The following is a 12,667-nucleotide window of genomic DNA, read 5'->3' as shown; positions in this document are numbered from 1 at the left end:
GCCCAGCGCTCCGCGGGCTCTCCCGGCGGCGGCCCTTCTGCATGGGAAGCGCGGGCACTGCGCGCCAGCAACGCGGGGACGGTCGCACGTCCCTCCCTGTAAACGGCTGTCCATCTGTCCGAGTCAGTCGGCTGATTGAGGTTCACGCGCGTGCAAAGATCGTTATTTTAGGTTGCGATCTCCAAAAATTCTTCTAAACTCTTCTTGATGTGCGGTGGCTGAGATGCAGCGTGAGTTAACAGACTTGGACCCATCTGTGCAAAAAGTGCTTTCGATAGTTTTGCTGTGGCTGTCCGGATATTTCCCCCAGCTCCAGGCAAAGAGCCGCTGTTTGTCATATTTCCCAGGAGGTGCCAAAGGACAGCTAGAACTTTTTGCTCCACAGCGTAAGGCTTCCGTGGGTATAACTCTGTAACAAGATCTGCAAGAAAGACAACAGGTCGTCAAGCAGTATTTTTAAAATACAATTCAGAAGCGATCCCCTGCTTTGAAGAGGTGTTTAAAAGCACTTAATGTCAAATTCATCTTCCCAAAGCAACTAATGAAGGAATGCTTGCTATGCACAAGAGCCTGTCTGTTGTTGCGACAGCATCAGCCCTCCGATAAAAGATACCAGCTACAAACACCCCTTTTATCCTCTCAGGAGTTTACACAGCAGTGCTGGTACTGCTGATAATTACAATTTTCCATTAAATTAAAACAGGTAAAAGAAACAAAGTTTTTTTGAGCTTTTTTTTAGTTAGGATTATCATAAGGACCTTTATTTCTCACAGTGCACTGTGTAACATCTGATACTTTATGATTTCCCCTCTATCTCAGAAATACGCAGTGGGTATTTGAGTTTAAGGAACAAAGTAGCCTTATACTATAAATATATACAAGATGAAGCATTTTCCTTACTTAGACAATTACATCATGAATTAAGTATTTCATTTGCAAATGTTTGCCTTTTTGCTAGAATGGACTCTTCGATATATAATACAAACTCCTCCAAAAAATCCCAGCAAGAGATGAACTGTTTAAAGGTTGGTGACTAACACATTCAGAAAGCATAAATTTAGAAATAGTTCAAGAACAGACCGTCCGTTATGTTATTTAGTTCAATTTCATAGCTACTACACACAGAACTACTCTGAAAGTAAGCCAAATAATGTCTGTTTGGTTCAAGCATATTTCCCATAAAGACATCCCTTGTCCACTTAAAACATCGAAGAAAAATTCAGCACTTCTGCTAGTAATAATCCCCAATATTAAAATACGTGTATAAATTCTAATTAAAATTTGTCTTCAATTTTTAACCAAATTTGCCTTCAAGCTTTTGACATCAGTTTAGGAAGAAGACCATTGTGAAGTCTGCCGTCTTTGTGGTGACTGCAGCTCAGCTTGCCAGCTTGTCTCCTTTATGACTGAACACCAATGTGTATTATCAAGAGCCTTAAAATGAGAACGAGACCAACTGTGAAAAGTAAAAAGGTACAGAAGTAAAATTCAGGAGGTAGTAGGAGCCAGCCTCAGAGAACAGTGCATTTTCTGTGCTGGGAAACATCAGAAAAAGCAGTCACTCATTCTTTTCATTTCTTCCCGGCAAGAGTCTGAGGGAGGGAGTACTGCGAGAGGGAATACGACCTGAAGCAAGCAAGTGAAGCAGGCAAGCCTCCGCTGCTCCGTCAGCCCCTCGCCCCTGGCCCTGCACAGGAACCTACCTCTGCCTGCCGACCGGGCAGAGGTAGGCATGTGGGGACCCAAGTCTCAATACGGTACAACCCACTCACTTACTGATAGAATGAAACTCATTACAAAACAAAACTCATTCTCTCTGATTCCATACCAAAATTATTATTAGCTTAAGGTATTTATACATCTTCCAGGTATTTATACCTCTTCCATCTGACTATATAGTAATAATACTCTCTTGTTTTGTCAGCAATAGCTTCAATTTGCATTAGAAGGGGGTGAAATTTGACAACTGCTGCATCGTTAATGCCCACAATCTACTGTGACAGAAGTGAAGATGGATAGCCACCACCATCCTACAAGGAATTTGCCTAATTAGGATGGTACACAAACAGACATGCAAAGTAAGACATCGCTTTACCAGCAAGCTTTTCTGTCATGTCTTGTTTTGCTTTTCCATTCAGAAACTGGGCTTTTGTGCAGAATGGCTGGAGGAGCAAGTAGTTGTCTAAATGCAAAGAACAAAACACGGTAAAATTCTTAAACACAAAATTAAACGTCTGGAAATAAACACAATATGGAAAAATAACAACCTTACTTTTGATATATTAACTTCAAAAAACAGTGATGTATTTAAGGGCATAAAAGCATAAAAAGATACTCTTAACAAGCCGTAACTCCTAGAATCTGGTAGAACGTAGAATATTCATTTACTGAAAAGACTAAGATTCTGCTCCAAAGCTAAAATAGTTGAGGAAGGGAAATAGTTGTGGTATACACAAACCAGCAAGAATCTAGTTCTTCGACCTGTTTAAGAGATTCAGCAGTGTGACGAGCTTGCGGATAATGAAACACAGAATCAGACAGAATGATTGAGGAAGGAAGGGACCTCTGGAGGTCATCTGGTCCAAGCCCCCTGCTCAAGCAGGGCCACTGCAGCCGGTTGCCCAGGACTGTGTCCAGATGGCTTGTGAGCATCTCCAAGGATGGAGACTCCACAGCCGCGCTTGGTGAACGCTCACAGCAAAACACACCTGCTATGGAAAAACAACAAAACCACCTACGCACGTATGACAGGTCCAGCTAGCTCTATTTCCTTACTGGACTGGCAAAATATTAAGATGACTTGTATGGTTTGAAGTGTGAGAACAAAACCAATGATTCGTGACACAAGGTAATGATTGGATGGAAACTATTGGAAAGAGTAACTCTTTAAATTTAGAATTTAATTAATACAATTAAAACTCTATAAAATTAGGAGAGAGTAAATTACTTACCTAAGTGTTGACATAGAGCCTGAATAACGTTTGTGGCAGCTGCATAAATCCCTGGATTTTTGGAGTTCAGATTGTTGTCTACCATGGCAGGAATTAACATGTTGATCACAGGTGATAAATTGTCTTTCAGCAATGGAATCATCTTGTACATTGTCTCCAAAGCAACCTGATTTACTTTACTGTTTGAGTCATGTAAGCGAGACTTGAAAGCGTCAAAGATCTGAAAAAGTACAGCATTCATCAGAATTAATTAATGTTTGAGGTGGATGTTACGTTTCCTGCTTTATTATTACACTTTAATTGTCCATCTTAGCAAAAGATGGCTCTGATATGCAAATACCTGAGGTACTTTTTTTAGCAAGTAAAGCAACATTTGATATGTTTATACTGTGTTGAATGTACTTTATTCAACTGTATCTCACCTCATCTGAATTTGAATCATTCCTATACAATGTAAGGGAGGTAAATAAGCCATCTGTAACTTTCAGTATGACTAGTATTTTCTGCAAGCAAGTATTTTTAGCAAGACCTAGCTCTATTTAGGAAAAAGAATGTTTTAAAGATTTCAAAAACATTCACAGTTAAGATATTGCGAAGTTCCACAGAAGTATTTCATAGTTCCACAGCAAAGACGCTGCACTATTAGAAGACAATCTTGGTTTTCCTTTCATTATATCTATCTTTAGCTTACAACTGTTGGACCTCATCATAGTATTTTTCTCCTAAAGAACCGCCTTTCCTATTAGAAAGGATACTTACCTTAAACTTTATCATAAAAAAGACCTTTCCTCACCTTCTCCTAAGACAAACAAAGCAGGCAGAACTTGCAGCTGTGTTTCAGAGACAGTTTTTCAGATCTTGATTAATCCTTGCTGCTCTTTTTGTAACCTGTTCCGATACTCTGATATTTACTCAGCAGCGGCACGAAAAACTGCACGCAGTATTCCAGAAATAATTGAGTGCTATCCCTAAGTGAAAGCTTCAGCTTCTTCCTCCTATTTACTTCCTTTACTACCTTTGTAGCTTACACATCTCCCCCTTGAGCACACCGCACCTATTCCTCAATGTTTTCCTGTTAATCAGACATTCTTATTGAAAGAGGGAGCCAAGATTTTTATCAGAAAACTTTGTGACACTACTTAAAGACCTTTGAAATAAAATGTTTTCATACAGTTACCTTGACAATATTTGCAACAACAAAGCCTTGATTGTTCTCTGTATCTGATAACAGCTGCTTAATGCCATTTATTCGATCGCGGAAGTCTTTTGCATTCAATAAACCTGTAATGTCTTTAACATATTCTTCACTTTCTAGTGAATTGCGAGGAGCTGTTTTTCTTGTGACTTCACGGGCTTCTGTAGTCTCTCTACTGGAAAGGAGGAAGTTATTCAGTGAACATATAAGCAAGCTGAAACAGGAATCTTTAATCTCAGACATTCTCTTTCCACGTAAGTGCAAGTATCTCAAGTAAAAAGAAAATCTTCTGATGAAGGACTTTCACTTCAAACATGGTGATTTAAAAAAAAAATCACCTAACAGTAATTGTTGTTCCTAAAGTCTCAATATACATTCCACTCTAAATGCATATACACCTATCACACAAGAGTTAAGCCTCAACGAGGCAGGAGCCCTGTGCCATTTCAAGTTTCTATACGAGAGCAGCTGGGTCTGTGACCAGTAACAGTTGTGAATTTCCCTCACATCAACGGGTCAAAAAAAACCTCCCAAAGTTACTGTAGTTTAATTCTTTATTCCCAAAGTACTTTAAACACTGATCCCAGTCTAGGTGGTACCTAAGCAACATGCCACGCTGAGGTGGAAATTCAGCAACTCTTCGCAGAATATTTATAACAAATTTTCTGTAGCGTCTAATCATATTAGACAGTCATGGAAAGAATTATAAAATCTGTGGAATCACATCTCTGTCCAGATAGGTATCCTGCATTTACAGACCAGTCCAGATAGAGTCGCTAGCTCATTCCTAATTTGCGAACAGAAGTCTTTGATGGGGAATGGAATAAGCATCTTTCTTGCATTTTCAAATTCAAACCTATCAGCTCTGCAAGAACAAAAGGCGGCATCAAAATCTCCTGTCCCGCTAGTGTATCACAGGCCACTAAAAGTACCTGAATCAAAGATAAGAGAGTCTTTGGCATCATCCAGTGAGTAGCACCTCTTCTAAGGAAGCGGACTTGTAGTTTTACATGCCAAAGCAAAATTTACCATCAAATGTGGAATTATTATTTTGAATAGTAGAGAGTGTGTTAAAGAAATCTGTTCCTAAACAGACACGCTTTCTTCAACCTGGAGGCAGTCACAGCCCCTACGAACTTTATATTCTTGGATGCAGTTTTTTGGCTTGGTTTAAATTTTGGGGGGGTTTCTTTTTCAGGTCAGTAGAAGACCTATTAGAAGACAAAACAGAAAACTAAAAATGGATGGAGTATCACCTAAAACCTTTAGTTAGGATCTAACTAAACACTTAGTGTCCAGGTGAGTGCACAAACAGGTAATTTGTGCCGTGGCTACCACTAGGCACATTTGTTCTATAGAGTCTGAATGGCACTATCTTGAACTGATGGGTGACATGAATCTACTGTGAATTCCAGGCCTATTTTCATAGGCAGTCAATAGACAACCTAACTTCAAAATGCACAAAGCCATTTTGATATCACCAATGACCCTATTTAAAAGAGTTTATGTGGGACATGTCAAGTTTTTCCTTTTCTTTCAGGTATGTTTAATTTTCACCACCCTGTTGTGAATGTTTCTATACTCTCTTCTTGTGGTGAGGCTATTATCCTAGAGGTCAAGTTACTAACAGGGTAGAACACTGAAGATCATTACCTGTCAGTGATGTTGAGAGCATCTCTGGAAGTAGATGATGACCTCGAATGTCCAACACTGCTAGTATGGGAACGTCTTCCTTTTGCTGAGGGTGTATCTAACGGCATCTCCCCCAAACCCTGCACAAAGGTGCAACCGTTAATTAACGTGGCTGGTACCGTTCTGCACTGCTGGAGACCCTGTAAAAGCAAGTCTGACAGCCACGCGCAGCATAGTAGCAAAGTACATTTCACCCAGTGTACCTGCAAGGAGTAAAGGCATGGACAGGGCAGCTAACAAGCAGTACCGTGCCATGATGTAGTCACTTGATTACTTGTCTTGCGATGAATGCACTCCCCCCATTCCCTGTAGGTTCACTGTCTGCACCTAACGGCCACTAGTACACGTTTACATTTCTCAGCTGATAAACAAGGGCTTTTCCACATACCTTTTCACGTAGATTGCTAACAGATTCCTTAATGTAAGGCAAATCCTTGGTCGGCACGTACTTCTCAAGCGTTTTATCAAAATCAGGATGAGTCATCATACTGAAGAGCATCTTTCGACCGTAATACCTGCAGGGCAACAGACCATGACATATATATCCATAAACACAGATTTGCTTTGTAACTCTATTGATAATTATAGGTGTGTAATTCCAAAATATAAAAGTGCAGGAAGATTGCTATCTATACGTGTAACCAGACAGCCTTTTCATCCTCCCACAACAAAACTATGCTCAAGAATCACTATTTAATCAGCAACCGAGCAAATTAATGAGAACAGTCTTCCATTTCAGCCATCTTTAAATAGGATGGTCCAGCCTTGTCAGTCAGACAGCGTGGATCCCAGTGCCAGCATTCCTCCGTGGCCTGTATCTTGTCTGTGCCCAGCAGAGTATGCCTTTTGAGCCCCTCTTCTTCCTGCAGCCAGGGTGGGCACAGCTACAGGAGGCATTCAGGTAATTCCTGTCACATATGCTATCGTAACAGTCTTGGCAGTGCTAGGTTAACGGTTGGACTCGATGATCTTTAAGGGTCTTTTCCAACCTAAATGATTCCATGACTCTATCCTCTGTCACTGCAGAACAACACACACTGAGCTATGCAGAGGTTTCAGCCACCTGGAATGTGCTTGCCTTAACTATTAACCTTACTAACCTTGTTTGTTGTGAACTATCCTGTGCAAACCTGGCTATTGCAGGGAAAATCCGATCAGCGACAGCTTTGGTTCCAGACAGAATCCGCTCCGGTCCCATACGTTCTACAATGTCCGACAGGTGCTGGGCTGTGCATCTTCTCACCGCTGAATGCAGGTGGCTAAAGAAAACACGGCTGCTTAGTAAAAACTCATCACAGGAGCTAAACAGCAGCATTTATGTGCTCTACCAAATATGGTATACAAGTTTTCTTTTTTCATCTTTAGCATAATCTACAACTAGTGTACTGCTGATATGCAGGTATTTATTCTGGCTGTATAGGGAAGACCTTGTGGAGCAAAGACAAATAACTTTATTTAAAAGGATAATCCATTTGATTAAATTTAATTTCATTCACTTAAAATCCCAAACTACAAGAATGCAAATGAAAAAAGAAAAATTACATTCTTTTTGTTTAAAGTCAGTTTCGGCCTCTAACTGCACCTTTTGGATTAAGAAAACTAGTAATTTTCTTCTTTTTAGAATTTAATTCTAGTTTTCCTTAAAATAACTGTAAAACATTTTAGAAAGCACCCTCTTCACGTTCTTTCCATCAACTTTATGAAAAGCAAGTCCCTATGCTCAGAAACACATCCTGTGTATTTTATATCAATTTAAAATGAAATAAAGCAGTACTCTATTGACTTCTAAAAATCTTGCAGAAGTCTGTTTTCTACAAAACGGGGGCCAGTAAACACCTACGCTGATGAAAATGAGAGAAAAGCTGGAATCAATTTTCAAGCTTGTGCAGCAAACCAACCTTTCATATAAATTCTGCTGTACCTGCTGATCCCACGTTTTCAGGGTACGCAATTCTGCTAATTCAAACTTTTCCAATTTTTTTATCTTTGGATTAAAAATCCTACTTTGAGGACAGTTTCACTGCACAGTAAATAAGGCATTTGTACGGCTCATCATTCACAGGGAAAAACAGGTTTAAAGGAGAGCGCTAAGGAAAAGAATTGACTTGGTAAACAGCACCAGCGGCTCCCCAGCTTTGCAGTTTGACATGAACATCCAGCGTTCTTCCTGAATGACCGTGTTCCCATTTCACCAGGGTTTTGGTTTTCTCTGGTTCCACAGATTACCATGGCCTCGCTGGAAGCAAAGCCACCCCTCGCTTACACCGCACAACGCGGCTTCAGCTTGCGCAAAGGCAACTAACGGAGTCTTCAAACTGCAAAACGTGGCAGCTCAGAATACAGTCCAGGCTGCAAAATCTATCCGGTAGCGTGGCAGCTGCCATGCGGAGCTCCCTGCTAACACAGCCATCCTCTCGGCTGCGACTGAGCTACCGAGTTTAAGACTAGCTTTGGCTGGTGCCCAGTACCTGCCGTTATGTCTCCGGAGCTTGGGAGAAGGGAAGCGGTAACAGACTAACTCCTGCTGCGTGTACCGATGGGAAAACAGGAACTGTGAGGCTTAAAGACCTCACTCCATGGAAGCAAATAAGCCCCCGCTCCCCACAAATGCCCACTGCTCATGCAAAATAGTCGGAAATCTTTTTGTGTGCACGTAAGACCTTAGAATTAAACACAATTCATACAGATAAGAAACATGATTTTAAAATTTCTGAAATACAATCACTTTCAGATCTAGTCCTGGAATCATGCTCTTGGATCAAGCATCTGTTCATAGAGGTGAGTTTACAGCAATGGTCCAGTATCTTTAGAGCAGCATCTCACAAAAGCAAACAAAAATGTTTTTAATTTTTCTTGTTGGTAAAGTCAAAAACAACTTTGTAGCTGATGAAAAATCAGTATATATCTCCACTGAGGGTTGCAAGCGTTAATACTTATGATCACAGTAGGCTTGAAATGCGTAGAGCAGAAAATAGGCAAATTTTAAAAGGTCTTATGAATTGTAGGCAAAGCCATAACTGTTAACTTCAATACGTAAGTTGTGAATATAAACAACTTAATGTATAAGCCAAATTTAGAAAATATATCCTTTGTGTAATTACACAGTTGTGTCAAACAGAACCTTTCCACTTCGTACTGCAGCCACATGTCATTTTTCTCCCAAATTTCCACTGTGAAAGATAATTCCCGTATTCATTGTTACAGCCTCTGGAGAGGATAGCTCCATATGTGCGACATGGGCTTTGTTGCTAATATGGCCAGAGTTTCCTGACACCAATACTAGAAAAGCTGTAACTCTCAGTGCTATTTAGGCCATCCACTGATGTGTCATGCATTAAACCATACTGCACTCCATGATTTATATGGCCAGTTGACTGAAGTTTTCTTCTTAGCTGTGAAGAAAGTAATCCCTGCTTCAAATGCTGTATTCAGGCTCACAGCTCAGACACTTTTGATGCCTTGGATATCTGAAAATGTATCTAAGTTCACAAATCGGAGGGGTCAAATGTTTATAGGTCTAGGAGACTCTTAAGGATGGGTCCGTGTGTTTGAATCTGCCACTGAAAACGGGGAGATCAGATGTAGCCGATTATGATCATGAGTATTGCTTGGCCAAGGATTTCTGAAGAAATGATGGGAGTACATAAACAGACCACTTTACATGGCCTCTGAATGAAGGCGATGTGCAGTTACTGTCTGCTGCTCTTAAATTCACAAAAACAACTATGTGCAGGCACGATTCATAAATAATTTAAATCCCAAGGCTGATATTTGCCTTTCAGTTTAAAGTTCAGGTAATTGCAGTATGGTTCACACTGCCTTTCAGGAGACAGAATCAATATATTCCACAACACCCAGCTTCCCAGGAAACAAAACATTTCGAATCAAGACTAGCTCTTATGATTTGTAGCTGTGCAGAAAGTCTAAGGACTGATTTATAATGTAGCATCTGAAATATTTAATGGAAGGGATAGGCTACGAGAAATGTAGCCTATTAAATGTCATCTAAGTGACGACAGAGAGGTAAGAGATTAAGTACAAGTAGGCATATATCTAACATACTGGAACACCTAATGGCTTGATTAAGTATTGATGTTACAGTGACCAAGGATATAAAAGAAAAAGAACAACATACTTAACAGGGAAAGTGAAAGAAAGGAATGTAACTTCTACTACAGACTGAGGTGAGCTAGAGGTCAGAATCAAACCGCGCAACCAGTAATGGAGGCTTGTTTGAGGTATTCAAGAAAATAATGGCCACCACCACTGTAAAGGGAATTAAAATGCAGACAAAAAAGACTATTAACCAGCTAAGTCTAGAGAAGAACAGGAAATCAACCAAGATAGTTGCAGCTAGAGAATTTTAAGTTACAAATCATCTTTCTAAATAAAAAGTAGTGCTGAAAACTGAAAGAGACAGGCATTTGATTGCAGAGCAAGTGAAAAATGAGAATGCTATGTGAGCTTTACTGGGCAAAGCAAAATAGCAGTTTCCTAAGAGTACTATACTAGCAGTGAATCAAATTACTGAAGTGTTGCAAAATGACCAGAAAACATACCAAGCTCCAAAATCAACAGCCAACTTCTTATATAAAGTACAGTTTGGCAGGCTACCTTTTATGTCAACAAACGTTGCCCTGGGTAGAAGTTTTGCAGAGCTGACTTACTATATTTTCAAATTTCTGCCTACTGTATTTTGATTTTTTTTTAAAGACTGTATTTGATAAATTTAATCTATTCACAAGTTATTTCTTTATAAAGTCTTTATAAGAATTACCTTTGCCCTCCATTTATAAGAGAACAAAGTGCACGTGCTGGAGTCACATTATTAACCATAGCCTTCAGTGCTTTGTCTACCTCTTCCCTTATAAATGTGTTGGATTCACCAGCTTTGTGCAAAAGGACTTTTACTGTATTATCTAGTTCTTGATCCATGCTCTTTTTCAGGTAGGTGAACAAATCCCCTAAACAGACCACAGCAGCTCGAGAAACACCTGAGCGTAAATTCTTGACCTGCACACAGGAAAAACCCAAACAAACAATGAATAATGTTTATAAAATATACTTTAAAATAAGTAAAGCTTAATGTTTCCCTTTGTAATTTTTAAGTAACATTAAAAGCAACCGAGAAATACATTTCTAACTTGATTCACAATGTGTGAGAATTAAAATACATACACATGAAAAATGTTATAAAGTTACAATCTAAATTTTTTCAGTCTCTTAGCAAATCAGATCAAGTGTTGGTATCTGAAGCATGAACTGCTTTGCTGAACGACAAACTCATCCTTTTGAGACTGGAAAACTAACCACAGATGAACATACCATTTCACTTCAGCATATCTGAGAGCTATAAAATACATATACAGACATATAGTCCGTGAAATATTCTGATAGTAAAATTTAACCTCTTGAGCCACAGCCAAACTTGTTTCGTGTAGCTTTGCAGTCAGAATAGCCGCATGGAAGGCAGACAAACATCTAACAAAGTTCAGACCTTCGATTTTCTTCTCCCTATGTAAAAAAAAATATTTAAATTCAAAACATTTGCAAATTTTCATCAAAACATTAAAACACAGAATTCTAAGAAACCAAATAGCAAACAAATTAGATTGTAAAATAAAGCAATGACATATAATGTAGGAAATTCTTTCAAAGTGAGTCTTTCTTTTAATGCGGTAGTAGGACTTTTTTAATACACCAGTCTCTCAATTCTTTCCTACAGTTCTGTCCACAGCCTGCACTAGTGGCCATTGAAGGATTACTTTCCTTCCCCAAGCTGCAAAGGCAGCAGCATTGTAACCCCATTCCGCCAGTCAGAGCACAGTGAAGCCTTATATTCCACAGAAAATGGCAAGAAGGTATTGGTGGGGGCCCTCTCCAGAAGAGTGCTTAAACTTAGGCATCTCTCCATGTCTCTGAAAGCTTAGCTATTAAGCCTCAATTTACAACAGTTATGGTTTAATCTAGATTTGGACTAAAAAACCCTTTTTTTCTTTTTTCTCACGTATCACTTGCAATCCTTCTCACTGTTTTTGATCTTATGTCCATTTTGCTGGTTTTTTTAAAAGTAAATTATCAAAACAAACGCCTTCTGCATTCGATTCAGGTTGTAGATAGACGTTTACACCTACCAGTCATCATCAGCTAAAAGTGTCAAGGCTTCTGTCAGTGCCGTTTCTGGTTTTGAAAAGGGCTGCAGTTCTGACGGGTCCATTATTTCGGGGCTATGAGTGACTGATGGGGTCCGGTCTTTATAGCGCCCTTGTGCCCCAAGAGGAATTTCATCTACAAAGTCATAAAGCATAACAAACAGCATAATCTGAAGAGAACAATTCATTCAAAGGAAGGAAATATTAAGAGTTTGAGGTATATATAGACTGCTGCTACTAAGGGACCAGGCTTTCAAAAAGGCCGCTTTCCCACTTACATCCTCGATCATTCAGTACTTCATTGACGTGAATGATTTTTTTTTTGCAAACAACTACCACTTTAAAAAGCCGCAAACACAAATGTACTGGGTTTTTCAGTGTAAAAACGGATGCACAATGTGCTAAAGAACAGTGTGGTAAGACACAATATAGTAAAACTTAAAGAGCCACTTGAGAAATTCTGAAGACCTTTGACCATCATCAGTATGAGCTTCAATTCTGAAAAGATTTCTACTGCGTATTTTAAAGGCATCTCAGTGACAAAACGTACCCAGAAATGTTTTTCTTGGAGACAGAAGGGAGTCAGTTTGCCGTTAATACATTACATCATTTAAGTTGCTGAGCAAATAAAAAACCCTCTCATGCTTCAAACATCTTCCTAACAAATTATACATGAA

At 39.4% G+C, this 12,667-nt stretch overlaps 1 protein-coding gene across 1 annotated transcript in view; it reads right to left on the bottom strand.

Moving 5' to 3' along the window:
* Positions 1 to 22: 22 nt before the first annotated feature.
* Positions 23 to 12,667, bottom strand: part of FAM179B (family with sequence similarity 179, member B) — a 47,346-nt gene continuing 34,701 nt past the window's right edge. Inside the window, exons 14-23 of the mRNA XM_009321635.1 lie at positions 11,973 to 12,126; positions 11,247 to 11,352; positions 10,616 to 10,851; positions 6,939 to 7,097; positions 6,227 to 6,353; positions 5,800 to 5,918; positions 4,129 to 4,321; positions 2,952 to 3,171; positions 2,096 to 2,182; positions 23 to 421 (exon numbers count right to left, since the gene is read on the bottom strand). Coding sequence (XP_009319910.1) covers positions 168 to 421; positions 2,096 to 2,182; positions 2,952 to 3,171; positions 4,129 to 4,321; positions 5,800 to 5,918; positions 6,227 to 6,353; positions 6,939 to 7,097; positions 10,616 to 10,851; positions 11,247 to 11,352; positions 11,973 to 12,126 — 1,655 coding nt within the window. The 3' untranslated portion in view covers positions 23 to 167. The remainder of the gene's footprint in view (positions 422 to 2,095; positions 2,183 to 2,951; positions 3,172 to 4,128; positions 4,322 to 5,799; positions 5,919 to 6,226; positions 6,354 to 6,938; positions 7,098 to 10,615; positions 10,852 to 11,246; positions 11,353 to 11,972; positions 12,127 to 12,667) is intronic.

This window comes from Pygoscelis adeliae, unplaced genomic scaffold, assembly GCF_000699105.1.
Source record: "Pygoscelis adeliae isolate BGI_AS28 unplaced genomic scaffold, ASM69910v1 Scaffold43, whole genome shotgun sequence".
Lineage (NCBI taxonomy): Eukaryota > Metazoa > Chordata > Aves > Sphenisciformes > Spheniscidae > Pygoscelis > Pygoscelis adeliae.
The sequence above is the reverse complement of the archived record's forward strand: the minus strand, read 5'-3'. Positions and strand labels throughout refer to the sequence as shown.